This window comes from Fusarium solani, assembly GCF_023522795.1.
Source record: "Fusarium solani strain SB1 chromosome Unknown bctg00000011, whole genome shotgun sequence".
Lineage (NCBI taxonomy): Eukaryota > Fungi > Ascomycota > Sordariomycetes > Hypocreales > Nectriaceae > Fusarium > Fusarium solani.
Genome location: NW_027072149.1, coordinates 532,838 through 560,792, shown reverse-complemented (window position 1 = coordinate 560,792; position 27,955 = coordinate 532,838). Strand labels below are relative to the sequence as shown.

General features: G+C 51.3%; 9 protein-coding genes across 9 annotated transcripts; 5 read left to right on the top strand and 4 right to left on the bottom strand.

Moving 5' to 3' along the window:
- Positions 1-1,391: 1,391 nt before the first annotated feature.
- Positions 1,392-4,504, top strand: MRS44_015215 (uncharacterized protein; the record flags this gene model as incomplete). Its single annotated transcript, XM_046277582.2, has 6 exons — positions 1,392-1,603; positions 1,663-1,777; positions 1,838-3,462; positions 3,510-3,790; positions 3,841-3,946; positions 3,994-4,504. The coding sequence occupies 6 exons, from the start codon at positions 1,392-1,394 to the stop codon at positions 4,502-4,504; spliced, it is 2,850 nt and encodes a 949-aa protein (XP_046126147.2).
- Positions 4,505-5,324: 820 nt separating this feature from the next.
- On the top strand, positions 5,325-6,802 carry MRS44_015214 (uncharacterized protein; the record flags this gene model as incomplete). Its single annotated transcript, XM_065619116.1, has 9 exons — positions 5,325-5,432; positions 5,488-5,531; positions 5,579-5,716; positions 5,762-5,840; positions 5,886-5,913; positions 5,962-5,974; positions 6,025-6,451; positions 6,505-6,589; positions 6,642-6,802. 9 exons carry the CDS (start codon positions 5,325-5,327, stop codon positions 6,800-6,802), a joined length of 1,083 nt encoding a protein of 360 aa, XP_065475188.1.
- A 527-nt stretch (positions 6,803-7,329) lies between these two features.
- Positions 7,330-8,157, bottom strand: MRS44_015213 (uncharacterized protein; the record flags this gene model as incomplete). The annotated part of the gene is made up of 1 exon (XM_046281652.2): positions 7,330-8,157. The coding sequence occupies one exon, from the start codon at positions 8,155-8,157 to the stop codon at positions 7,330-7,332; it is 828 nt and encodes a 275-aa protein (XP_046126145.2).
- A 919-nt stretch (positions 8,158-9,076) lies between these two features.
- Positions 9,077-10,766, bottom strand: MRS44_015212 (uncharacterized protein; the record flags this gene model as incomplete). The annotated part of the gene is made up of 5 exons (XM_065619115.1): positions 9,077-9,237; positions 9,306-9,762; positions 9,838-10,051; positions 10,107-10,426; positions 10,488-10,766. The coding sequence occupies 5 exons, from the start codon at positions 10,764-10,766 to the stop codon at positions 9,077-9,079; spliced, it is 1,431 nt and encodes a 476-aa protein (XP_065475187.1).
- A 3,063-nt stretch (positions 10,767-13,829) lies between these two features.
- On the top strand, positions 13,830-15,848 carry MRS44_015211 (uncharacterized protein; the record flags this gene model as incomplete). Its single annotated transcript, XM_046279001.2, has 4 exons — positions 13,830-14,062; positions 14,112-14,457; positions 14,521-14,907; positions 14,964-15,848. 4 exons carry the CDS (start codon positions 13,830-13,832, stop codon positions 15,846-15,848), a joined length of 1,851 nt encoding a protein of 616 aa, XP_046126143.2.
- A 215-nt stretch (positions 15,849-16,063) lies between these two features.
- On the bottom strand, positions 16,064-16,415 carry MRS44_015210 (uncharacterized protein; the record flags this gene model as incomplete). Its single annotated transcript, XM_065619114.1, has 2 exons — positions 16,064-16,109; positions 16,204-16,415. 2 exons carry the CDS (start codon positions 16,413-16,415, stop codon positions 16,064-16,066), a joined length of 258 nt encoding a protein of 85 aa, XP_065475186.1.
- A 1,766-nt stretch (positions 16,416-18,181) lies between these two features.
- On the bottom strand, positions 18,182-18,550 carry MRS44_015209 (uncharacterized protein; the record flags this gene model as incomplete). Its single annotated transcript, XM_065619113.1, has 1 exon — positions 18,182-18,550. The coding sequence occupies one exon, from the start codon at positions 18,548-18,550 to the stop codon at positions 18,182-18,184; it is 369 nt and encodes a 122-aa protein (XP_065475185.1).
- Positions 18,551-19,444: 894 nt separating this feature from the next.
- On the top strand, positions 19,445-24,652 carry MRS44_015208 (uncharacterized protein; the record flags this gene model as incomplete). The annotated part of the gene is made up of 6 exons (XM_065619112.1): positions 19,445-19,447; positions 19,498-19,773; positions 20,163-20,766; positions 20,992-22,270; positions 22,412-23,888; positions 24,023-24,652. 6 exons carry the CDS (start codon positions 19,445-19,447, stop codon positions 24,650-24,652), a joined length of 4,269 nt encoding a protein of 1,422 aa, XP_065475184.1.
- Positions 24,653-24,679: 27 nt separating this feature from the next.
- Positions 24,680-25,156, top strand: MRS44_015207 (uncharacterized protein; the record flags this gene model as incomplete). The annotated part of the gene is made up of 1 exon (XM_065619111.1): positions 24,680-25,156. One exon carries the CDS (start codon positions 24,680-24,682, stop codon positions 25,154-25,156), a length of 477 nt encoding a protein of 158 aa, XP_065475183.1.
- Between the last annotated feature and the right edge of the window lie 2,799 nt (positions 25,157-27,955).

Genomic DNA, 27,955 nt, shown 5'->3' with positions numbered 1-27,955 from the left:
CCCGAAAAAATCGCTACGCTACGAATAACTAACAAACAATCCAACAGGGAAACAACATTTGCTCGTGTTCCAAACGCGGTTCTGTAAGCCCGAGCCTCCCAGTCGCAAGCTCTCCTACTCGAATTGACCTCCAACGCCCAAGAGTGAAGGAGAGAAGTCTTCATTCAAACCCGAAACCTCCTTTTTGGGTGATTTTCCTACGTTGCTATCTTGTTGATATTCTGCGCTGTCTGTGTCTGGCTCGCACGTCATGCTTGAGACACTTTGAGTCTGAATCATAGTCATAGTTGGCCTAAGAACATACCAAATGAGAACGAGCGATACGTGATTATTACAATCAGGCAGAGACTCACGGCTTCTGATTCTCCCAGCTAATTGTCTCCCAGCCACGAATGTAGGTGGGGTTAGACGACATGATTTTGTGGAAAATACTTGGTGTCAGAATGACGGGAACCGGTTGAGTGATAGCAGGCAGCTTGAGATGCACAGGAGGCAAATAAAAGTTGGTAAGTAATTGGGATGGTACACCCTGGTGGGAATTCGTTTCTGATAGGCACAGTCAGGGGGGAAACACACCACTGATAAAATTTGATCTTCGCAATTATCTATCGATCTTAGCTAGGGAAATTGAATGGAAAAACGAGCCCTTTTATCCTCGAGGACTGAGGCTATTTGATAACAAATGTGATGTTTGTGAGGTTAGTTCAAAACTACCCGCACATGTGAGGCCGTAGGGTAAGCGCACGATTGTGTTGGACGCGCAAGGTGTTTGGATCTAACATTTGATTGGCTGGCTTGGCTGAAACACTTGAACAACTCTGCTCTTCCAAGAGCATAATTCAGTTGACCTTCATAAATAATTATGCAGTGCACCAAATACACATATGTACGTGATGTAGGTATGCAGACAAATGGATCAGCACATGGTTGTGGAGGATATCTAAAGATGAAGTGCACCCAACGAAGAGGCACGCTCCCTATCCCATGCCTTCTTGGAGGGAATACTGTGATTCACTGACAAGTATGTCCAGTAAACCATCTCGAAACAACTTCACACCTTTGAGTCCTCCTACGGGCCAACAAAGTAGGCGCGGCGCTTCCCGCCTCGAGATTCCGCCTCGCTGGTGAGCCAAGTCCTTGGCCCCCAATCAACAAGCGCCCAGATGTGTGAGGAGAAATGCAGCGCGACGAGGCTGGGCGAATCGGAAGGACGCCAAGACGCCTCTGGCACACAATTGTGCGCATCCTCGACCAAGTCTGAATCAGCCTGTCAGAAGCGTCCATCCCGCAGCCTGGTTTTCAGCTCTGGATTATCTCAATTCCGCGGGGAAGGGAATGGGGAAATCAATTCCTCCCGGTCGCATACCACTGTCGCTGGTTGAGCAGCCGCCATGACGGATCAGCCAGGCGATGAAGTGATATCGCACAGTTCTTCGTGGGTCGGACTCATCACTGAGGACGAGGGCTCGGTCGGCAAAGGGCCTGAAGATGCTGCCAAGGTCGGAGACGAGGATTACGTGGTCTCAAGCTCGACGGCACGAGGCAGCGCGTTCTCCAGGTTCAAACAAAAGTATGGGGGTGTGCCGAAAAGCAAATCCGAACCGTAAGTATTCTGATTCGCTTCATTAGGCACCGGCTGGACACTTATTCACTGACCAACAGACAACATGTGATGATTCCGATGCACTCTACCCCATTCGGAATGCCGGTTGGCTTCGACACCGACCATGTACAAGTCTGGAAAGGATTTCAACAGGTTGATCGGTTAGATGAACCAGTGAGTGTTTCATGCCTCAGCCTTTCTTCGATGAAACATAAACGTTGACGCGCTCAGCAGATGTCCAAAAGCACACCTACACCGGGCCGTTATGAGTCGGTCAACTCAATGATGAGCGGCACAACCTATGTCAGCGCCGAATACAATCCCTTCGAACACAATGTCTTCGAGCTTCCAGATGTTCCCTACAACCAGAATCCCTCTAAAAGTACGGATGAGGGACCTCTCTTCCGGGCATACTTTTCAGACGCTCACTCGGTCTTGCAAACGACCAGTCAGATCCGACAACTGATCGTTTCCTTGAATCCATACCTTCGAGACTCAAACGCTTACTTGACGGACCGCATCGCGTATCACTATGCAACTCAGGTCTACAAACTCGAATGGCAGCATCCATTCCTCGGCATCATGGGACCTCTCGAGTCGAACTTTTTCCACCCCTTCATATGCACATGGAAATCTTGCAAAAGCATCAAAGCGTTTCGTTCTCTTTCGGATCTAGTCACTCACATGGATGCGGTACACAAGCGACAACAAATCCCAAAAATGCGACTCCTTCAACCCCCACACCAAAAGCTACTCATGTGCAATTTCTGCGACTCAAGATACGCCGACTTCGACTTCTTGGACGCACATGTTGCAACTCATATGGTTAAGATTGGCCAAGGATTTCTGGACAGCACCTGGAGAGATTTTGAAGCTGATCCAGGGGCGTCTCTGGGGATATGGCAGAAGAAGCCTGCTGAGCTTGACAACAACCCAGAGCCGCCCCAGGCCAAGTCAAGCCCACCTCCAAAGGAGAAATTTCCTTACGGTGGCTTGTTTCCTCGAGTAGGTATCGAGGGCTCAGTCCCTAAGCCTCGCCCCCAGAGGGCAAAGACACCGCATCAAGAGTTGTTCTCCCTAACAACGCCACCACCCGTCCCTGAAGCCCCCAAGGTCGTCAGCCCTCCGAGGACAAAGACTCCACATCAAGACGTACTTTCTCCCATAACACCCATGGGCTCTATTCCAGAGTCCCCACAGGTCATTAGCCCTCGAAGAGCAAGGACTCCGCACCATCACTTGGTCTCCCCAACCACACCCAAGCAGCCCGTTTCTGCCTCCCCAAAAACTGTAGGCCCCAAGAAAGAAAAGATCCCCGACGTCGTTCTATCCCCTTCAGCGAGGCTAAAGGATACCGTTCCTGAGGTTTCTGCCTCAGTGTCTCCTAAGCTCCCCGAGACGCCACCGCCCCCGAAGCCATCGTTCAAGCAGATCGGTATGGCTACGGTAGAGGTGAAGATGATCCTTTCGAAAAATTCGACTAGAATTACTGCTGCAGGTGGTGACGAAAGTGACTCAGACGATTCAGAAACGTCTTCCGAAGGGTCGGAAGCACGCGATGCAGACCAAGGCGCAGGGAGCGGCACAGGTGTTAGAAAGGGATGGGTGGGAGCACCCGCAAGTGGACAACAAGCGTCGTGGGCTGGGATCTCGACTCCCAGTGGTCAAGGTGTGGGAGAGGGTGGAGATGGAGGACGAAGAGGCAGAAAAAGGCGAAAGGGTGATGATCCGGCATATGTCATGGGGTCTCGCCCTCGGTTCGCCTGCCCTTATCGGGTATTTGAACCTGATGCCTTGAACTGCCTAGAGAGGGGGCCCAAGAATCCGCTGGGTGGATGCGAGGATATCTCTCGGCTCAAGTATTCCTTCATGGTCCCATTTTAGATGATATACTGACATGGCACAGGCAACATCTTGGTCGTCGTCACAAGCGTTCCCGTCGCTGCAACCGCTGCTTGAAAGCCTTTGAAAGCGACACCAAAGCACGCACACACGAGTCACTCGCAGCGTGTCCCATAATACTGCTACCAGATTTTGAGCGTCTGATGAGCGCGGCGCACGAAAGCATTACCGAGCGATTCCTGACACCCATGTCTGATTTGGCCGGTTGGTGGTTTATTTTTAAGCTGCTCATTCCGGGGATGCAGGATCGAGACTTAGAATCTTTGAAGATGGAGTACTCGCCATGTGAGTGTTCACGTACTGGGGGGTGGTGGAGTTACTGATCGTTAGTCAAGACTATGTTCACCGAGCCCCTGCCATCATGCTTCCAGCAATGAACTTTTCAGCCTCGATTCTTGATTCAGTCCCTGACCAGAATATCTCAGTCCCTGCAGATGTCTTGTAAGTTACTTTTTGTCTGGACGGCCGCCCTCTCATCGCTTCTGCAGTCCAAATCCTCCAGATCAAATGGTCTTGGGTACCGACGCCAACGCGGCCACGTCGACTTTCGTATCTCAGCATTTTTCAGTACCCGTGTTCCAAGTATCAGATCCATCAAACTCAGGAAATATCCCCGAAATCACAATATCAGCAGGCCTAGGTTCATTCTCAGGTGCATCATCCGACCAGTCGAATCCATGGACGCCTCCCCGTCCATCTACCCCGGCAACCACCACTGCACCATCAACATCATCACGAAGTGCATCTGGGAGCGTGGCAGGGAGTGTCAGTCAAACTCAGTTGGAGAGAAATCATATGCGACTCAAGAGCCAGTACAAACAGGTCGAGAAGGAAAATGCCAAGCTGAGGGAGGACAAGTATGCGAACAGAGGGGATTTGGAGCGCGCAGAAGCTGTGTTGGAGGAGGTGCTAGGGTCAGCGGATCTGTCGCAGGATGCCTTTGACAATTTGAGCCAAGTGTCGGATATTCTGATGGAGATGAAGCGACGGTTGGGATAATCGGCATCGCCATTGTACTGGAAGAGGCACTGGAAGGGCATGGCGTGTTCTGTATCTTGATAGAACGGTTTTGTGTACATTGTCATCGCTCACTTACACATTTCTTCTCTAACGATGAGAGAGGGTCAGACAAAGAACACAGTCATCAGTGTGTGCCTGGGCACTCGGAACTCGTGTCGCGTCTGTGTAACAGTCACTCCACAGAATTAACCTCGGTTATGGCCTCAATCAACGAAACAACAGGCGTCACTCTCAACAATACTCAATCCAACAGCTGTAAGTCAATAGTTTCATTCACACAAACCGACAATGCAACTTGTCAACTCTACTAACCATTCACGTCTGTCCCTTGTTCCGTTGACAACTGGCAACCCGGCCCGGGATCCGCGTTCCAGACACCAGAAGCGGCATGGTCTGGCAGATGGCGCAAGTCTAGTCACGAACTTGGCACGCGGCATCAGCTTTTAGCGGCACGTCACCCACGAGCTAGTCAACGACCAAGAAACGAGACCCGTTTATATAGATCTCGAGACATACGAATAGCTTCATGTTCTCCTTTAAACTTGATAATTACTTGGCCTCAGCGTCTTCCCTCTGACCGACCGTCACAGCACTCACAGCTTCCTATTGGATACTCCCCCTGACTCGCGTCAACACGGGCCGAAGCTCCCGATGCTACCTCCGCGTCGAAAATTCCCCGTGATTAATGGGGCCACGGCTCGAGCGCGCGCTATTCCCCTCACTCCCCCAATCTCCACACGCTTCTTTGTTGTCCTCTCGCATCTCGTCAATCAGTATCGAACTTTGTATACAGCTCGCCATGTCTGATCTGCGTGCCGCATCCAAGTCGCCTGCTGGGGAGCGCACACCACCTGCTACGGTTTCTCCGCTCGTCCAGCCTCAGATTGTTCCTGCTGATGACGTCGAGGTGCTTTTTGACTGGTCCTTAATGCCTCATGCATGCGGCTGATCTTTTGAACTAGGGCGACGTCTTTGACGATGGCGATTCGTCTCTTGGATCGGATGTGTGAGTGCCCCGAGGGGGTGAGACATGCTTTTAATGTGAGACGCTAGAGAGAGCTCGACTGCGTCAGTGTCTGCCAGCATTCTCGAGTATCGTCAGATTCAAGGTCGCACTTTTCACAGCGACAAGTTTGACACAGAGTATTCGTTCCCCAACGATGAGCGGCAGCTTGAGTCGGTGGATATCACGTACGATTGACTCCCCGTTCAATTGACGTTTACTGACTGTCGTAGCCACCACTACTTGATGATCCTCTTGGACGGCAAGCTATTTCTTGCTCCAATTAAGGATGATGTCCAGGTGCTGATTAATGTATCCAAATTGTGGGGAATATGAGTTGACGTGAGTTTGTTGTAGCGCGTTCTTGATGTTGGCACAGGAAGCGGTAAGGTCATTTATCCTCAACCCTGACACCTCGCTGACCCTCTCATAGGTATTTGGGCAATGTACGATCGCTACACGCCTTGGTGGATATCGTCGTGCTGATAAGCCATAGTGATTTTGCCGACCAGTATCCCGGTGCCGAAGTAACAGGCACTGATCTATCTCCCTGCCAGCCCAAGTGGGTTCCCCCAAATGTGCGCTTCGAAATCGATGATGCCAGTGAAACCTGGACCTGGAAGGATAACACCTTTGACTTTATCCATATCCGTTACCTCTTTGGCGCCATTAGGGACTGGACTGCTTTGTTCAAGGAAGCCTACCGATGCTGTGCACCCGGCGGATGGATTCAGTCGGCCGAGGCTGATGTCGAATTCCGCAGCGACGATGGAACCTCCGAGAGGCAGGATGTGCTGAGGCTAGGAAAGAAGATGTATGAGGAGGGCGGTAAGGCCTTGGGGCTACCATTCTTCGTGCACGATTTGCAAAAGAATGGTATCGAGGAGGCTGGCTTCCAGGATATCAAGATGGTTGAGTACAAGGTGAGTGCCCAAGGTGCCGTGACATGTTCAGTCATCTAACAATAATACCTCAGATTCCTGTAGGCGACTGGCCCAAAGACCCCAAGCTAGCAGAGATTGGCCGGTTTGTCAGGCTCACGCTGGAGAACGACCTTGAGGGTAAGCAATTGCTGTCTGGCTGACTCTTTATTCATGCTGACTGTACCCACAGGATACACTCTCATGCTATGGAAGCATGTCCTCCAGTGGCCCGATGACGAGTACCAAGTTTTCCTCATGAGCATTCGCAACGCCATCCGCAACCGCAGGATTCATAGCTACTTCATGGTGCGCTACCTCTACGGCCGCAAGCCAGAGGAGGAATCAAAGTAGTTTGCTTCAATAGGAGGGGAGATCAAAAGTCAGCAAAGCATAGAATTAACAACACGTAAGTGTAGGAGGTAGCCGTCGTCAATACATTTCTTCACATCTGGGCGAGTTCAGACCGTCCTTGTCTTCTCGTTCTCCGGTTCTGCAGTAGTCGAAATTTGTCGGTCAGTCAATTTCTGCGTTGAACCTCATTGTTTCTGATTCCAGTGCCCCATTGAAGGCTTGATGCTTACTCCGTGGCTGGGGACTGAGGATTCTCATGACAGCATTTCGTCACAGATCACGTGCATTTGCTTCAATTGAGAAGAAGTCAAGAAGCTATGAGTATTGATCGCCAAGCGCGAGTTTGGTAGATATGGATATGTGACATTCTATCGAGCATCGGACAAAATGATTGTTAACAGCGTGGAGCATGTACAGTGTGTCTGAGGTGGAAGAAAGATAGATAAAAGAATTAGTTCATCAGCGGGGGGCTGCTGTGAGATACCAAGGCTTTCCAGTGTTTGGCCGTTGCCAGAGCTTCGCTTTTCTTACTGACCCGCCTTCTCGATGGTGACAGAGTCCACCCAGGCCAGCGTCTTGGAGCATGTCCACCTGAGCATCAAAAGAGGATTCTTGTCCAGCTGCGCCTGAGACCAACGGCAAGTGGCCTTGACCTGAGCGAAGTCATTGACCGAGTCAGCCGATGCCAACAACTGTCCATTGCCTCCATTCTCAGCGAAGTCCCAGTCGTTGTGCAGGCACCAGAGGAAGAGTTGCGTGCAGCCCTCGCCATTGTCGTCGACTTCCTTGCCGAAGCGGGCCCAGACTGAGATCTCGTAGTCTTGCTCAGCAACGAGGGCCTTGGGGTTTAGGGGGTTGACGAGGAAGTAAAGCGGGCGGCTGTCGAACTTGAGGCGTAGAGAGTGGCCGCCTTCATGGGACACGTCTGAGACGACGCCCATGAGGATAGTGGCCGCATCTAGGGCCGAGTACCAGGGCGACACGTCGTAGCTATCATCAAAGTCTCCGTTCCGAAGGTAAACAGTCTCCTCGGGCTCGGCGGAGGTGGTGGTCGTGGAAACCGAGATGCTCTCGGTCGAGGCTGTAGTCGATGCCGTAGTCCAGAATGTAGTGGAGAAAGTGGTGGAGAAAGTAGTGGAAATCGTTGTAAAACTTGTCTCTGTCGCCGAAGAGGAAGCCTCAACGGTGGTTGTGCTGTCAGTAGTCGTGGCACTTGTGCTCGACTCTGCCGTCGTAGACGAAGCTGTTTGAGTCGTGATTGAAGAAGTCGAACCGCTCGGGTAACAAACACCAGCCTCGGACCCCGAAAACAAAGACAAAACCGCCAGCGCGAAAAGAAACTTTTGAGAAACCATTGTGCAAAGAGTGACGTGGGTGGGATACAGAACTGGTTCGAAACGGCTTCTCTGGCACAGCGCCGACTCTTAAGGGATACTCTGCCCTACACGGAGAAGGCATACGGTGGTTTGGCGGTTTAATTGAGCTGCTGGCAAGTGCTGACATGCTTCTGAGTCGGCATTGGGTGGTTTGGCGATAGTGTCGAATAGTCCATGTGTGGCGCTGCCTTAACAAAGCAACCAAGTGAGTGACCAATGATTTGTTTCATTCTAACGCCAAGCTCCACGAATAGTGCAATTGTCTACCGTTTTCCCGCCAAGCGTCCTGGGTAGCCGTTGCCTGTCAAGAGTCTAGACTGCCGGCACTCTCCTTATGGAGTTCCAGGTATTCAGCTTCCCCTAAACAAGTCACCGTTGCTCGCAGCCACTCTCCCTCTCCCTCACTCTCCCCGTGACTGGTCGGTTCATCTCTGTTGCGCTCCATCGCCTCGCGCAAACAATCTGCAAGGTCCGTCAGCCCAGACCCCCGAGCATAATCTTCTGCTGTCTGACCATCTTTATCCCTTATACCTACTCGTACTCCTTGACGCACCAAGAACCTGCCAAAGTCGGTCGCATTACTGCCGCCCTTCCTCGACACTCTGTTTGGGAGGGTTCTGCTCCAATTGTCACTCGCATCCTTATCCGCACCCGTTGCGATAAAAATGCTGAACATGGCCTCGCAAGCGGGCCAGCCCAGACTACGATGCTTATCCTTCAACCACTCTACTAGTACAAACCTTTTGACACTCCTGGGGGAGACGCTGCTTCATCTTAACCGCTAGACCTTGCAAAAGGATGCCGTCAATTAATACATAACTCAATTAATACATAACAGTTGAAGTGAAGCTTATATGTGCATACAAAGAATACTCGTAACATATCGAGTGACAATCATTCAAAACTCTCGCTTAACACGCTTGTCCGTCTGGTTGCCTCCCTCGGAAGGAGCAATCTCAAGAAATCCGTCAGTAGTTCCCTTGTTCTCCGCGTCGCCGACTGCTTGAGTCTTGGCGCGGCTGTACCAAAGGCCCACAGATCCGCGTCGAGCCAAATTACCTATCCTCATCATTTGTGTCAGTCTCTCGACATCTAGAACAGCAACTTGCTTTCATGTTTGTACGTACTTGATGCTGAGCCATCCGTCGGGCAGTTAGGTGCTTCAATAAAGACACCTGTCTGGGGGAATGGGTCAAGAGGACCCCAAACGTTACCGTCCTCATCGCGGCCAACACCCTTGGTAAGGAAAGCCATCTCAGAGAAGTCGTGGGGAACTGGTGGCGTGCCAGGGATGTTCTGCTCAGCCTGGACCCAGACATTGACAGGCTGCACATACGTGCCACTGAGGATACCATTCTTGGTCATGCGTGTCTTCTCAACGCCGTTGATCTCGGCAACGACCTTGTACTCTCTGGTGTAAGAATGCAAGATATCATTCCGGTACTCGAACTTGTTCTGTTCGTTGCGGCCTCCACGCAATCCCATCGTGGCGATGATACGGTCTGTCACATCCCCAGTACAAGGGTCGACATCCATGGCGTACAAGGCAACGGTTGCTCTATTATTGGAAGTGAACCCGATGAACTATTAATAAGTCAGCGGACATACTCTCATGTTTCTATCAAGGGGGGTGCGAGAGCAAGAAATATTAGTACGTACCCTCGAGTCCGCGAATTCAGCGTTAGGATTGGGGTTATCAATGCCCAGAAGGCCGAGCTCCATCCGAACATATACAATATCTCCCAGGGTCTGAATCTGAACGTTTTGCGCAACAATGCTAAAGGCAATAACCTGGTTGCCTTTACGGAAGCCAGTAAAGGTGATAAAATCTCCTGCCTGGAAGGGTGCCATTACAAGGGGATCAGGAGCAGTGCTTAAATCTTTTTCAGTACTTGAAGTTATCACAAGAGGAGGGGCATTATACGTACAAGGTTCCAGGTCCCTTGAAAGGCCTGTTACTGAGAGGGCAAAGAGGGTCAGTGTCGTTGCGTGGGATGCACATGGGAAATCCAGAGAAGGACGAGATGCTGGGGCTCTGGTCGTCCGCCGTCATGAACGGAGCTCCATCATAGCCGACAGAAAAGACACCGTTGGGGTCGCTGATACGGACGGTAGGACCGTTCTGAATTTTGATACTTCCGTCTGCGTAGTCGAGTGACTCAATGAAGCCACTAGCAAGACCCTCGAAGAACTCATAAATGATAACTTGGGCAACGTGATGAACACCGTTGATGGTGTTTCCGAGGACCTGGTAGAGGGCAAGAGTGAGCATATCAAAACGCCAATAAAGCCAAGAAGATTCTGCTCACCAAAGTCTCGAAGCCAGCAAAGTCTGCCTTGCTAGTCACGAAGTCCTTCCAAGGGACCCAGGCAGCAGGGAACTGGACCAAAACATTCTTGGGAACTACCATGTCAAAGCCATTGACTTTGATAGTCCCGCCGGTGTTATAGAGTGATTCATCATCCACTGTAGCATCTTCGAATCCACCTTGGATAAAGACAGGAGCGTCTTGGGCAGAGGCAAAGAAGGGCAGACCAAAGAAGTGGCCACCAAAAACAAGAAATACGAAAAAGGAGAGCAACTCCATGTTTAAAAGAGTGGTGTAAAGTGTTGTTAAGGATTGGATAGGGTGAGGATTGAGAACGAGTGTGGTTGGGATTTGACTTCAAAGGAGTGAAGGGAGGTGGTGAGGAGAAGTGAGAACTGTTAGGGATGGAGTGCCTTTTATCATTTACATGATAAGTGAAAGAGAAAGGCCATTGAAAAGCTGCCATATGCTGTCCTTTGCAAGGCCATCGGTCAACCATGCGTGATTGCGATAGCAGTGCGTCCGTGGCCCAGGACCGGCGGTAGTTTCTTCAAACGTCGTTCCGTCGACCCTTCGCGGCTCGGTTCGAGATCCCAGTTGTGTTTTGTGATGCTTAGCAATCGATCATATGATAGAATCATTCCCAGTAGGTGCCCCTATACCGTGCTTTCATAGTATGGAGAAAGTTGACCACAAGTTCGCGCCGAGTCGAGTGCATGCAGCCTGCATGTCGGTGAACCGTCTACAGGCTGAATGATGACAGGTCACTCGGGGAAGTCAGAAGACACTGCCGCGGAATCCGGACACTTACTTATTGGGTGCTAGTTCAGGTGCTGTTCATGCAGCCTGGTTCCTTATGGACTGCAACATTGGCGGTATCTGCGGGATTAAGCGCTCAACTATAGTTTGGGCATACTTTGTTTTGGCGGCGAACAATTATCATGTAGGGGAGTAAGGGGAGAATTTGACCGACAGGGTTATCCCAAGTAGAGCAGTGTAGGGGGTCGAGGTGCACCGTGCCTTTCAACAACACAGTCAGCTATCACGAGGAGAGACTCGGCCGGCGCGGATAGCCTATGAGGCTGATTTCTATGCTGTCTCAAAGGCGAATTATGGAAAAGAGGCAACCGGCCACGGGGCTTTCATCACCACCGTACCGATGAGACTCTTGGCCGCCGTGACTGTCATGGGCTGACTTGGGGAGACAACACCCCCCCAGTCCAATCGACCAATAAGACCCCTGGATTTTGATCCCTGAAGCTCTTGCAAACACATAAAGGTAAAGAGAGGGAGGGGTATGACGTTAAATTGAGTTGTAGGAGAGCCTCCACCAGTTCTCCAGCTTCTAAACGACTGGAACACCGTTGGGTGGTATCACCAGGTAAGCCCTGGTCGAAATATGCAGCAGGAAACTTTGGAACCGCTCCCCGAGTCATAACTCTAGGATGCGAGAAACGAGCTCCATCAGGAGCACGACCGTCCATCTAGAAGAGCGGGTATTATCTCCGTAGCCCCTTGCTGCGGTTCATGACTCTTGCAGGCTCCACTTGCTATGTGAGAAGTTCGGGGAAGCTTGGTTTTAAGCTTGGTTTTAAAGTGCAACAAGTGCCCCCACATGTGTGGCATTGTTCTGTTTCTCTCGCTCATACCCTGAAAGCATAGATCAGAGCAACCGATCCGCAAATGCCCAACAGTATCAAGGATCATGTCCAACACTGTAGCGCAGTTGCCTCGTTCAAATTGGATAAACTGCATGCAACTGTGACATGCTGTAGTTGTTTCTGCCGTATAGCAAATCACTTCTTACGAGCCCTGCCGGCCATCCCGCGCTAGGCGCAGCCAAGATGCATTCCCAAACTGCATGACTCGGGACAAAAACCGTATGGAGCAGAGGCACGGTCCTGCGCTGAGGGCTTGTGTCACTGGTGAAAAAAACCAGGCCTATCATAGTCAAGGTCCTCATCAGGTATTCCTTGGCACGGACTGTAACCCCAGGTTTCTATTTATCGTTCAGGGGGAGGTTTATCACTCGTCTCCAGTCCCAGGTTTTCAGGGGACCCCGGTCGTCCTTGAACCGCTCGCAGAAGATTTCTCATCGATAGGCGCTAAGCGAGCTGAGGGGAAACCCGTGACGATCCCCGGCCGCCTGGCTGGAACGGGCAGATACCCGCCCAGCCGCAATGTTTTCGGCACTTGCCCCTGTCCTCAAACCCTACACCGGGACCAGTACTACGTCACTGTTTGAGTGGCTGTCTTGTCTCAACTGCATCTGATTATATCGTAACCGAAGGAAGAAAAAGGAAACAAGTGGTAAAGGAGAAGGGGGTTGGGATTTTGTGAGACAACACGTATCGGGGGGGAGCCAATATCACAGAGAAGACAGGAGGAGACAAGGAGGACTGGAATGTCTCTTCCTCTCAAGCGAAACAATAGCTTGTTGGATCTCTATCGTATAAGAGAATTAACGAATGCCAAATCGACGTATCAACTTGAACTGCTCAGACGCCACAATTGCCGAGCTTCGAGCTTCAGAATCTTGGCAGTTTGTCCTCAACTATTGCTCCAGTTGTTGTTCCTTGCATCCTCCTACCCCTGTTGAGAAGCCCCAACTGATAAACCCCATGGCCGGTGTACACGTGCATCGAGAGCGCCAATCCAAGGACTGACCTCCCGGCGGCAGCGTTGCAATAGCTTGAGTTAGCCTTTGGCGACCCGCTCACCACCCCTATTTCCTCTTTCCCTTTCAACCTGCATCAATAATTAACCCCAATTAGCTCTTGCCTACGACATGAGCGGTTGTACTCGATCTTGAGACATCTGCGTATCGCCGTTATCGTTGCAGTCTTCGTGGACCTTAGCATGCCTTTCATCCTCTCTCCTTCTGTCCGCGCTTCCCGCCGACCTCATGACCATGTCCTCCTGAGATGCTTCGCCGGCCCTAGAAGGACCCATCACCTAGAGTGGGTCGTTGTATTGCTTGTTGCATCCCTCTATGCCTGAGTCGTGCTCCTTCTCCGAAATGTCGCATCAGTAGGCGTCTTGATCATGATGATTGATGGGTGGATGTAGGACTACGGTAATTCGGCAAGGGCCCTTCGTTGCTGAACTGTTGCATGATCTGATTCCGTTGGTATATGGCTCAAGGGGAAATAGCTTATGCTTTTGAGCTCACTCAAACTCCATCGCCTAGATTTCTATAAATCTGTGAGCCCCTAGAGCGAAGAAGCCTTCTCGAGCTGAACTGGAAGCATCTGTCGTTACAGACACCAGTCACCCTCGTTCAGCCCTCTCCCCGTTCTTTCCAAATTTACACAAGCGTTTGGTTTAGCAACTTCGTTCATCATGGAGCTTACCCGCTTCCTTCTCCATAGCCTGGCTTTGAACAGCCTTAGTGAGTTATGTGCAGCCCAGAAATGGACCTATGATCTCCCACCCGAGGAATCAGCCGCTCTGGAAGCAGTCGTTGAAGATGATCCCAACGATGTTGTTCACCTCATGAAGAGCGATGAAAGCCCCCTGTACCCTCTCATCTATCGGAACGCTCTCCCAATCCCGCCCGTCAAGAAGCCCTTGAAGTAAGATCACCCCTATTAGTAATACCGACAGAAGCTCATAGATCATCAGGATCATCAAGAACCCCGTGACTGGGAAAGACATCTGGTACTTTGAAATCGAGATTCGATCATTCACCAAGTCTGTGTACCCGAACCTCCGGGATGCCACCTTCACTGGCTATGACGGTATGGCGCCTGGACCTACCATCATGGTCCCCAAGGGCACTGAGTCTATCGTACGCTTCATCAACAATGCTGCACATGAAAACTCAGTCCACCTGCACGGCTCTTACTCCCGAGCTCCCTTCGACGGGTGGGCCGAGGATATCACACAACCAGGAGAGTACAAGGACTATTATTATCCTAATGGACAGTCTGCCCGTCTCCAATGGTATCATGACCATGCCATGCATCTAGTGAGTTGATCAAACTGCACATTCTCGACCCTCTGAGACAATAATGTTTATACATTGCACTAGACTGCTGAGAATGCGTACATGGGCCAAGCTGGAGCCTACATCCTCACCGATCCGGCTGAAGAGTCGCTGGGCTTGCCCTCTGGATATGGTGTCTACGACATTCCATTGATCCTGAGCTCAAAACAGTACAACGAGGATGGTTCGGTCTTCTCCACAGCCGGCGAAAAGGACAGCCTTTGGGGAGACGTCATTGAAGTCAATGGTCAGCCGTGGCCTTCTCTGAAGGTTGAGCCACGCAAGTACCGGTTCCGTTTCTTGAACGCCGCCATCTCTCGTTCATTTGCATTGTACTTTGTCAATTCAAATGCACTCAATTCCCGGCTTGGCTTCCAAGTCATCGGATCCGATACTGGACTCTTGAGCAAGCCTGTCCAAGCCTCAGACATTGTAAGCCAGCCACTCAAAATTTGAAGCTTCCGAATACTAATCGACCGCTAATGCAGTACGTATCCATGGCTGAACGCTATGAGATTGTTTTCGACTTTTCCAAGTATGCCGGCCAGACACTCGAGTTGCGGAATCTCGAAAAAGTCGGCGGCATTGGCACGGATGACGACTATGAGAACACAGACAAGGTCATGCGTTTCATCGTGAGCTCCGACACTGTTGAGGACAACTCGACAGTGCCCGAAAAGCTCAGGGATATCTCGTTCGCCAGGCCGGAAACCAACGAGATCAACCATCATTTCCGCTTCCACCGCACCAATGGCGAGTGGCGCATCAACGGCGTTGGGTTTGCCGATGCTGCCAACCGTGTTCTGGCCAAGGTCCCCCGCGGCACTGTCGAGATCTGGGAGCTCGAGAACAGCTCTGGAGGCTGGACCCATCCTATCCACGTCCATCTCGTCGACTTCTTGGTTCTTGACCGCGAAGGCAGGCGGGGGGGCATGCCCTATGAGAGCGCTGGACTCAAGGACGTCGTGTGGCTGGGCAAGGGTGAAACCGTCCGCGTTGCCGCTGTCTACGCCCCCTTTGACGGATTGTACATGTTTCATTGCCACAACTTGATTCATGAAGACAGTGACATGATGGCTGCCTTCAACGTCACGTCGCTCGATGACTTTGGCTACAATAGCACGCAATTCCTGGACCCCATGCAGAAAGAGTGGCGTGCCAAGTCCTATGAGCTCGCTGACGTCAAGGAAAGAACAGGGCCCTTCTCAGACGAGGCTATTGTGGAAACTGTCGAGAGTATGGCGCGTGCTAATCCTTATGGAGATGTCGATGCAGTGGAGGAGGCTCTGAAGGAATACTGGGCCAAGAAGAACGCAGCCAAGAGGGACACGGAGTCCAGGTCTATCCCCCGATACCGCCGATTCCAGCTCTAGATTCCGATGCCAAGGTGAATGATGTGGTGGTTCTTTTGTTGGTCGATACAGAGAGTTAGAAATGATGATTCCGGAGTACATATTCTTCTTTTTCAATTATGTATCCGTCATACACAGGATCAAAGAACACACGAAGAGACACACAGCAGCATCAAATATGTTCCATTAGAAAAAAATGCAAGGGTGCTCGTTGCTCGCCTATATAGGTACTAGTCCTAACACAGCTCAACCTTGATTCTTTTATTGGGATCAATGGCGTCTCTACAATAAGCTATCAGTGATCATAACAAATAACACGGTTATCAATAAATGTCCGCATTAATACCCAATACTGTAAAACAACGGACATACTTACTCCTTGACATACTTCCTCTTTTGCTCCTGTGTAAGCTTCTCCTGACACTCCTCGCACGGTAGAATAGCATTTTGCTTCTCGGACTTGATTTCTTTCCAGCACTTCTCTGGCTCCCTGTCCATCACATGCTCGCAAATTTCTTCGTTCTGGTCGAAGCCTATGAGGTAGTCGCACAGTGAGCAGTGCCACTTGACGAAAGTGGTGGTGCACATCTTTGCCGTTTAGGAGTCACGTTGGAGAGGGTGTCGTGATAGAGTACCTGAGTTGACGCCTTGGTCGCGATGGTCGAAGTCGTTGCAGATTACGACAAGGTTTAGATTGAGTCTGAGACTTGAGCCCGGAAGAAGGATCTTGGTTATTTATAGTTCCTTCGTTTGTCTCCTTTTATTCAAGTTTTCATGTTTGAGATGATTTGGAGCATTCAAGTTGAACAATCAGGTGTGCTGGTGAGATTGTTCAAACATTTCCTCACCAGCAATCAGTTCTTTCCATCTGAACACCTACTTGACACCACGTCACACTGACCAGAACAGAGAATATCTGAATAATCACTGGTATCTTTATTGTCTACAGTTTAGTAACTGCTCTTCTCATCACAGGTGCTTCGACATTTCTCTGTATCTTTGAACGAGCTATCACCAGGTCAACGTGAGCACTAGGTTTCCGATCGCGGGCACTTGCCCATATGCCTATCCATATAATCACACCCCTACCGGTAGCATTGACAGCCTCATTATCAAAACCTTATGTCACCGACGAAGAGACCTTTGAGAAGAATGAGAAGAGCATCACAACATTATTCACTGCCCTACCTGTCTAGAAAGGTGCAACTAATCACTTCGATGGTGGGATATCCCAGACGCTCAGAGGTATAAATTGACTCTCACTTCATTCCACTGGGATCTAAACCTAAAACACCTCGTCCTAGTCCATCTGCTCGAGAATGGCATCCCCGGACCACGAAAAAAACCGACAACAATCATTCCGTCTTTACTCAAAAAGACATGCAGAAACCTAGTAAAATTCGACCTAATCGATGTAACGTGCGAGCTGGCCAAGCAGAAGAAACCCTGCGAGAACAAGGTCTACTCATACGACAGCAACATCGGTTCAGACAAGTGTGAGAAGTGCCTAGAGAAGAAGGAGAAAGAAAAGGAAAGAAATGATTTCAATGCATTACTTGATGTTCTAGCCGACGGACTGTTTGGAGATATTAACAAAGATAGGGAGCAAAAACAATTCATATACTCTTTACTTGGCCCAGCATCGCTCCTACGGAATGTCGCAAAACGAACACCGTGACGAAAGGAATAACCGCTCTAGAATACATAAAACAGTTCCCTCTTCCTTTTCAGACCACGTTTTTAGCTTATTAATTTCTATGCAGAGGCGACGTCGCCCACGCCTGGTGGTCCCGGTCCCAGCTCTAGATCGTATACACCCTTTGTCGTATCCATACACGCCAGACACTGAATCAAATATCCATGAATCTCAACGCTGCCCGCCGTCTCATGTTTTCTCCGTTCATAAGGATATGTTAATATGTACTGGGCTCGGAAAAGCGATTAATCTGCCTGACTTTGCCAGCCGTCGGGCTTCTCGATGCCGTTGAGCTCGAAATATCGTGATGTACCTAAGCAGGAATTACCGTCCTGGGAGTATTAATTAAAGTAATTATATAAGTAATCATAGGTGATTATAAAGTGATTACCGTGATTACTTTACCTCCGTGGGTGATTGCGTCTTAGTTAGTAGGAAATAGTGGGGCCTTCCTTGGTATGTGATGTATGCCTTGTTAGGTCGTGATAGAATATAAGATAAGAGAGTTTATAATCTATAAAAGAGAGATAAGAGGATATTTTAAAGGGCATGGTTTTCTCTTATAGTCCCCCGGAAGGGCCCTCGGAGAGTCCGCCGGAAGGGTTCTCGAAGAGCCGCCAGAGGCAAATAACCAATTCCCTCAATGAATATCGAAGAACTACCAAAAATCGGGAACAAGATGATAATAAGAAGTGGCAGTGACTCTTAAGAACGGAAGAAAAAGAGCAAGAATAGCAAGCAGAGAGCCAGAATCAAGAATCATGAAAGTCGTGAGCACTGGCGTTGAAACGACTCCCACAACACCAAGGCCGAGATCGTGATGATCATGATAAGCAATAGAAAGAGCATCAAAAGCTACATTGAGATAAACAGCAACAGCAGCAGCAACCTCAACACCAAGAATAACACCATCATCAGCGGTATCAGCGGCATCAGTGGCATCAACATCAACTACACCACAAGGGGCATAATCAGCCTCACAAGGGGCATCACGAGCAACAGGAATAGCCTCAGCAACACGATACATACCGAGATAATTGAGCAGCTAGCATCCAAGAGATGACACTTGCACGCTGATTTGGCGTAACGGATTGGGCACCCGTTATTTCAATTCAGGGCCCAGCTGAGTGTTCGTGTTATTCTAGCGGATAATCTGTTTACAGCCTGCTGTGATCTCCCTCTGTCTTTAATTCTGTCTTCGTGGGCTTCGGCCGTTCAATAAGACCAGTCCAGGAGCCCCAAGAATTCCAACTTGAGGTTCCGCTGGCAAAGCGATAAAGACGAAGTAAAGAGGGAAGGAGCAGGCCCTTTTTTGGTACTTTTGACGTTGCTAACTTGGTTTTCTAAGGCGTGAGCGACAATGAGGCTGACAATTGATCATGATGCATGATCTCTTGGTGTTGAGGTCGTGGAGCGATCCAAAAAGCGGGGCATTTGTGGGGGCTCGAGTTCGATTCCCCACTATCCTGTATTTTGATTGGTTGGTCCGGCAAAGTGCAAAAGTCATGTGCTCGGGCGCACAGCTGCCCCTCCACCTGCCCCTCCAACCGTCTCTTGCTCTTCCTTCTTCAACCTCTCTTCCGCACGCGTTGGAGCGCATTTGCCGTGCATTTGCATCCTCACATCGCCTTTCCCTGTCTATAATTGACATTTAACGTTATAAATAGTCATTTCTATCGACTCTACACCGTCAGAACCCCCCCTCCCCTCAGAACCTTCCTTCGACTTCTCCTACGCCCGACCAAGATTGAGATCTGCCACCAAGGTAAGTACGTGCCTTCTTTACCCTCGTGAGAGAGCTCTTGATCCCTTGAACCGCCCAGTAACCTAGGGGGTCATAATTCGCCCTCTGTCCTCGACCCTCGGCCCACTGCGTGTGCGTCGAGTCGTGGTTATGACGTGATAAAGCGTTCCTCCTGCGATGGTAGGGCTCGAGAGTAGGGGGATCATTGAGCTCTCACTACTGACTTCTAGCTAGCCATCCGAGTCCTCACAGAGAACATGACTGGCCTACCAATCGTCGAGTGTAGCATGGCGACCGCCGCCGCAGGACCACCGGGTCCTCCACCTCCGCGGCCTCCTGATAGAGATCGACCTCTGTCTGATGCCACTGATCCAGACCTCCCACCTGACGTTCAGGAATGTGATCGTTGCGGGCAGATAAAGTCTCTCGCTCACTTTGTCCACCTCAAGCACAAGAACAAGCTCGTCAAGAGATGTCTTGCCTGTCGGGAGCAAATGAATGCACCGGTATGATTTCGGCTGAGAACACATATGACGATATTAACAAGTTCAGCTACGAGCTGCGACCCAGCAACGCTCTTAGTCTCCAGCTTCTACCGCGTCGTCGTCATCCCATAAACGCATCGTTAGCAATGTTTAGGCTTCAGAGACCCAACGTGCCCGGCTTATTCTCCCTCGTCCCCTGCCTCCTGGTCGCCCTCTCGCTATACGCCCCTACGATGAGACATCTAGCCGCCGCATCCTCAGCAACTTCATTGAGCGTACAAGCCATGGAATAGAGTTCTTCCCTCGTGGACAGTGGTCCCAGGATACTCCTGCCGAGGCTGAAGCCAGAGCCCAGCAGGCAATTTGTAATGCCCGATGGTGATGATTTACGTGACGACTAACCTTGCTAGGCTACTATCCAACGTGAGCATCGTGTACAGCGCCGTTCTGGTGAAGAACCTAGCCCAGCACCCTCCCTTTCCCAGTTGGTGGACCATCACGACTCTCCCACTACCTCCAGCTATGGTGGCCTCGCGTCTGGCTCCGGCGCCCTTGCCTCTGGGTCTGGCAACCGTGGTCGCCACGAGGAAGACGATTCTTTCACCTGTGATACCTGCGGTATTCGTCGTCCGCGTCGGTGTCATTACCAAGGCTCTAACACCTGCATCTATTGCCCCGATCCTGGCCGCGATGAAGATGGCGAGGAGCAAGCGTGTCTTTCCTGCCTCCGTGTCTTTTTCCGACGTGAATTCCAGGGCTCTAGTGGTGAACAAAGAGTGTACTGTCGCTCTTGCCATCGCGAGCTTAACCAAGATGATGATGGCGAGTCAGTCGCCCCGACCTCGTCTGTAGCTGACTCAGACCTCAGTCTCTCGACTACAAGCGTCAGTTCACGCCTCAACAATGGTCGTCGACGCCCTGTGCAGACTCGTGGGCAGTCAGCCTCGTCACAACCACTGCCGGTGCCATCCCCAGCCTTCATACCTGACCCGCCTTTCGTTGAAGGTGACTTAGGTCAGCCATGTCTGAATGATCGAGATCGCCAGCTTATCGCTAACTGGCGGGCTGCAATGGATAATGGCACCATGGTGCACTGTCCACGATGCAAGATCAAGTGGTTTGGCCTTACCCTTCGCAATGGCATATGCCAGTCTTGCCACCGACGCGACGTTATTTCAACCAGCAGCCGTCCTACACGAAACCAACGTCAAGAAGGCTAGCCTTTCTTTTGGTCAAGAGACAACAACCTCGATCCTGGCGAGGTCCCTGAGGACTTGCCTGAGTTGACGCAGGTAGAAGAGATGCTAATTGCTCGCGTTCATGTTCACGTACAAGTCATGACCTATCGGGGTCAACAGTACAAGTCCAAGAGACACGTCATCAACTTCCTCAAGGATGTTGATCAGGTGTATCGACAGTTGCCATTGCTTCCCCAGGATCTCGATATCATCATTCTTCGTCCTAGCAACCATACAAATCAGCCACACATGATTCGTCAATTCCGGAACCAATACCGTGTTCGACAGCAGCACGTTCGCACCTGGCTTGAGTTACTACGCATCAACCACCCAGGATACCGGAATATTGTTATGGACGAGGTCCATCTTAGTCAATTGCCGCAGGATGGTGATGTTTCTGACCAGCTGATCACGGAACTCATTGATCCTGAGGAGATCGATGACTTTATCGAGGATGACGCCCTTCCTGACCCCGATGACTGGGATGCTGCCGCCATTCCTAACTTCGTCGCCAAGGAGCGAGATCTAACCTTCTTGCGCAACCGTCTCCAGGGACGCCCTGATCAACCCAGCGTTCCACTCGAGCCAGCTGACGAGCCATGCCTCGAAATGCCTGCCGTTTGGAGCACACCACTGAACCAATTCAACCGATCCCAACCCCCTGCGCCCCCTGCGCCCCCCACCCTGTTCCCTAGGGGCGAGGCTGACTTCGTTGAGCCGCGACAGCGAGGCGTACAGTACGCAGAGTATACTGAGACACTGATGAAGTATCATGACGGCCGCTTCGCAAGACACCCGCGTTTCCCTTACGTACCCTTCAACACCTTGATGAGACAACAGATCAACCAGAGAAGCACATTCTTCATCAAGAAGGATGGACATCGTCAACCAGCGGACGTCGACCAGCTACGGCAAGCATTCAACTCGAACACCCTAGAGGCCAAGGCCCTGCTTAACTTAGTTGTTCGCTACTCAGGTAGTCTACGCGGGACCTGTCCGTACCGGGGAGGCCGTCGTTACCAACTGGAGGCATATGTTCACGGTCTGGGCTGTCCAGGCGTATTTCTTACCTTCTCGCTGGCAGACTTGCACTGGGATTCCTTCGCTCGCGTCATGCCTCACTATGACGAGTGGTTAGCAGGTGATAACCGTCGGGAGGTTGTAATCGCCAGATCAAACCTCAGAGAGAACCCGCACATCGCCGCGTACCACTTCTTTGCTTGCTTCAATGCCTTTCTGAAGCATGTCTTGATCCCCAAATTCGGGATTACTGATTACTGGTACCGCATGGAGTGGCAAGCACGGGGGAGTGGGCACTGCCATGGTCTCTATTGGGTCAAGGGCGCACCTTGCCTTGAGTCGATACGGGGATCCCAGAGCTCACACTAGGAGCTTCTACGCTTCTGGTGGAACCATGTCAGCGCCTGGAACCCTGACCGCGATCAGGCTGGTCAGGTTCGTGAGGATAACCCACTGATCACTATCATCCCGAATCCCACCTTCAAGGACCTTGGCGCAGTTGTCAACCGTGTACAACGCCATATGTGTACAGCGACCTACTGCCAGCGACGAAAGCGGTTGAACAATGGCCAGTTATCTGCTGAGACTTCCTGCAGGTTTCATTTCCCTCGAGAGACGCATACTCATCCTATCCTCTCACGGAACCTCAACCCCAACTATCCCGTATACGACGGTGCGCGCAACGATACTCAACTCAACAACTTCAACCGGACGATCATCATATCCTGGCTGGCGAACATTGATGTATCTCCTTGCACAAGCTCTTCTGCTGTCATCAACTACGTGGTCAAGTATGTGGGCAAAGCTGAGAAGAAGTCCGAGAGTTACAAGGACATCGCCAAAGCCATTCTACCTCGTGTCAACTCCAACCGAGGCATCGTGGGCTTCGTTGCCAAGTTCATGAACATACTGATCACCGAGAGAGATTGGCCAGCTCAGGAGATCAATCATTTGCTGCTCAACCTGGACCTACAGCAAGGCACCCGTGTCGTCCAGAATGTCGACTGTCGTCATTCAAATCAACATTGGAAAGCTGACTTTGTTCCTGCCGATGGCGAGGATTCTGTTGTTACGGCAAAGAATACCTACCAAAAGTACTTGGGCCGCCCAGATGGCTTAAAGGACTGCAGTTATTTCTTTTTCCTCACCCGCATTGACTTCTCTGGCCGGCCTCAGAGTTGGCGAGAATTCCCCCAGGCCCCTGATCGTATTCTCAACTACTTCCCTCGGTATAGCCCGAGTTCTGAGCACGAAGATCATGCACGAGTCAAGCTGATGCTTCACCACCCCCACAACGACTTTGATGAGCTTCTAACGGTGGAGGGCGAAACCTTTGAGACCTTTGTCGATGCCTATCTACACTGCAGGTTCGTTCACGCCGGGGCTCACCCCAATGACTACTTTGGCATCATTGGTGAAGATATCCTTGAGGAGGAATTTGAGGAAGATCCCGATGAGGAAGACGAGGTCCCGCAAGAAGCATGGCAAGAACTTGCTGGTCTATTACCTCAAGATCAGCTCGATACTGAAGACATGGAGCTCCTCGGAAACCGTCCTCTGGATCACGCTTACGATTGGGATAGCTATATCGGCAAGTTCCCTGAACTATGCGTTCAGAAGCGTGAGTATTGGAAGAACCTCCGACAACACCACTCTCAGACCAATATTGCTACTGACCTAGTTGACCCCGATACTCTCAACGAGGAGCAACGCCTCGTGTATGACCTCTTTGTCAACCACTCAGATGCCACGATCGATCCGAATCAACTACACCCCCAACCTCTCCTTGCCCAAGTCGACGGCCAAGGAGGCACTGGAAAGTCATACCTTATCCATGCTCTTTCTACCGCTCTCAATGCTCGGTCAGCCGATTGCGTTGTGAGAGCGGCCCCACAGACATTGCCGCCAATGCAATCAATGGCACGACATTGCATTCTTTGCTACACCTCCCCGTTTCGAAGCAGATTAGTTCACTGAAGGAGCTTTCAGACAATGAGCTAGGCAGCATACAGGCACGAATGGCCAACGTCAAGCACACCACCCTTGACGAGAAGAGTATGGTTGGGCTCCGGACCTTTCACTACATTGACCAGAGACTCCGTCAAATCTTCCCAATGGAACAACATAAGTATTTCGGCGGTCGAAGTATATTGTTGCTTGGAAACTTTTACCAACTTCCCCCGGTCTTCGAAAAGCCTCTCTATTTCACCGGTATTCTGCAAAACGAGCTGAAGCTTGCTGGCCGCAATGCCTACTACGAGTTCGACTCAACTGTTCAACTCCAGCAGGTGGTACGCCAACAAGGTAGCGATCAGGCACCTTTCCGTAATGCTCTACAGGGACTCAGAAGTGGGAAACCAATTCCTGATCATTGGCAACTTCTCTGTTCCCGTGTCCAGTCTAAGCTGACTGATGACGAAATTGCTACCTTCCACGATGCAGTACGCATCTATCCTACTAACCAGCAGGTTCGGGACTTCAACAGGGACCACATGGAACGCCTACGACAAGCAGTCATCTTAATCCACGCCTCCCACGGAAACCAATTTGGGAATGATGTCGAATCTCAGGCCGCCGGCAACCTCCTCAAAACTCTGCCTCTTTGCACCGGTGCCCGAGTGATGCTGACTGAGAATATCTGAACCGCTGTTGGCCTTGTCAATGGTGCAATGGGCATTGTTGAAGATATCGCCTGGGAAGACCGTCGTGCTGAGCTTGGCGGTGTCAACCCACGCCGTATGGCTCCTGAGGTTATCATGGTCCGCTTCGAGGGATACACAGGTCCCGAGTATTTCGACGATGAGCCCGAAATGGCCGGGATCATTCCTATCTTCCGATCTACGCGGGAATACATCCATGGCACTCATCTTTGTACCCGGAAGCAGTTTCCTCTTGTGATTTCGTACGCCATCACTGCCCACAAGACCCAGGGCACCAAACTCGACCAAGTGGTCGCAGACATCTCCAACAAGGATTTCACCGCTGGCCTTACCTACATGACAGTCTCAAGAGTCAAGAAGTTAGAAGGCATCATGTTTGAGACCGCCTTTGACTTATCTGACATCAGTTCTCGCACTGATACACAGGGCGGCCCGAAAGAGCTCGACCGACTTCGTCGCCGTGTCCAGATGCTTCAGGCTCGTTAAATGTAAGTGAGACTTGCCTCATGATGAGATAGATAACTAATGACAAGCAGTTGACAGATACCATCGCCGTCGAGACCCGCCGCCGCCCGAGGCACACGATCGATCGATACACGAGTGAATACTGGATTTGGGGCATGGGAATAGGGGATTTTTGGGGCTTATTAGGGCCATGAGGACTTGCCATGCACACGGATATGTTGATCACGGAAATGGCTTCTTTTGACACTCTGGGGGATATGTTGGTAGCAAAATGTGTGACATTCACACGACGGGCTATTATTGATCCTTGCCAGCCCACTAAAACCAATAAGAAGCAGCTTTGCCTCGCCTAGGATGGCAGCTTGCTGTCAGCATCAAGGTCTTGTAGAAGAATGGCGTAGTCTCTGTCGACTGAGGCCCAATTTGTTGAGCTCGCAAGGCCTCATGCGCCCCCCGCCCTCTCCTGAAGTGGCAGCGTCGCAGGAGGATTCGTATTGGAACCCTCACGAACTATAAGGTAGCCAATTCAACAGTCACATCCGACATTTTTCGCACGCGTGGTGGTCTGCGGCGTGCTGGTGGGGGCGGGGCCCATACTCTTCCTGCGTGGGTACATGGCTTGTGCAGGCACGTGTCATGGCCAGGCATCGTCGCATGATGGCACTGTCATCTGATGAGACATTGCTCGATGGATGGTTAGTAGCCTGCACGTTGCGCGCGCGCCTCTGTCCCCCCTCTCTCTGTTTCTCTGTTCTTTTTTCTCGATTCTCCGCATGCCTATACTCTATCGACGATGCTTAACACTATACGCCAGCGCAGCGGAGAAGGTTATGAAGCGAGCGCCTACGTCGTCGCGGCCCTGCTACCTACCGATCCGTATCAACGCTTGGAGGCGATGGTGAAAAGGGGAGAGCTGTGCAGGGCCCCATCCCTCTGCATACACTACCCCCATTTCTTGCAGGCGAGTTGTTTGAGTTCTGTGGCAACAACGCCTACCACACACATACCATCGCGATCTTCCCGCACTGAGACACGAACGGCGAGGCGAGTGAAGTTTCAGTCGCAGAAATATCGATCATCTCTGGAAAGTGTGAGGATGAGGATGCTACTGCGAGCCAGGTCACAGCCACGCTCACTAATCAGGACCCAGGGCGCAGCATGCCATATGCCTGTGATAAGCCGTCGTAGCAAGGCGATTTCTGCAACCTTGTTCGAGGGCCACGGATAGAGGCAGAAGAGACTGGTAAGGGGACGACGGCGTGGATAACAACAGATGCAGGACCAGGTACCAACGTCAACATCTCGCACAGTCCAAAGGAGTCAGCCTGCCAGGCGCGATCAGCCCACCTATATATGGCTCCTCTCGCCCGCTCTACATGCGCCTTTCTCTGGCAACTCAATCATTAGAGCTTCGTTTCTCCCTTGCTTGCATCTACTAGCTCACCCCATCTCAGGCGACCTATGCCCTCATGATCCACGCTACATCGCCTTCCCACATGCGGCGAAAGACAAGACAACCGGTCCTCACTCGTGAGCAGCTGCCTACCTGTCCAACCATACCCGGATGCCCGCCGCATATCGATCATCTCCTCCCGTTCGTCCATGCAAACCCTTGCGAGCCATGGTTAACATATCCCTCACGTTTCCCGGCCCCTCTTGGCCTTCAGTTGGCAAGCGACGCCCCCAACACGCCGCCGTCGGTGAAAGGCCGACTAAGGGAACCCGGAAAGAGAACATACATATGCCCCCGTCTCTCTTCTTCGGAGTCAAGCTTGAGTTTGCATGCCCTGTGCTGTTATAATAAAGCAGCGACGGCGGCGAACACGGCTACCACGACTACCTAGGCCTGTGCCACTCCATGTACGCCGGCCCGCCAAGCAGCATTCCAAACTCGTGGAGTCATTGATGGCCAAGATATCATCAGCCATTGGCGAGAGCAACCTGCAGACGGCACAGCGGATCGTCGCCACCCTCCGCGAGGACCTGCATCAAGTCATAGGCCCTGGGCACAGCCCTATCCCCCGTTTGACAAGTCCTACTTCTAAAGCTAGCTCTGCGTATGCTAAGGAAGATGGCAAGTGTGTAAGCAAGACCGGCGGGACATCGCTAACCTGACGTTTGATTCCATGCCCAGTTGAGCGACCTCTATGCCATCACGTTAGCTTGATCGCCAAAACCCGAACCGCCACCGTATTTCCCATGAGGAGTATATGGAATGGCTAGCAGCCATGATGCACCCCGGGCACTTGGGGGTACTTTCCAAGCTCTACCAGACACAAAGCGTGACAGATATCCTTCTTCTAGTACGCGGCCTGTGGTTAAGAGAGGTGCTTGCTACCTACCCCCGGAAGGAGCACACAGAGACAGGCTTGCAGACCTGCCTACTATTACCTACATGTCGAGGATTGGACTCTGCTCCTCGCCAGCGATATTAGACGATGCGACCAACTCGATCCCTCAACGGCCAGCCATCCACCACGGCACGCAGGGTCCCGCACTATCAGCCGAGCCTTGGACATCCACTCTGCCGAGCTTGACAGTTTCCGGCCCACGCATTCAAGGTTTCTTGCTGCTTCTCGGCTAAGCTTCGCGGTGATGGCCAGACGGCATAGATAGGTTCCCGCCGTCGTCGTCGGGAACCCCCCTCCCCTGCTCTCTCACTTGGTTTCATCGCGCGCGCACTTACACTTGCCTCGCCTGGCCTCGCTTCTTTCCCGTCCGCGCCACCCACGCCCTCCACAGCCCGCATCCAGAAAAAGGAAAGGGCCCCCGACCTAAACCCAGACATACCCAGACCAGACTCGAAACAATAAACAGCAA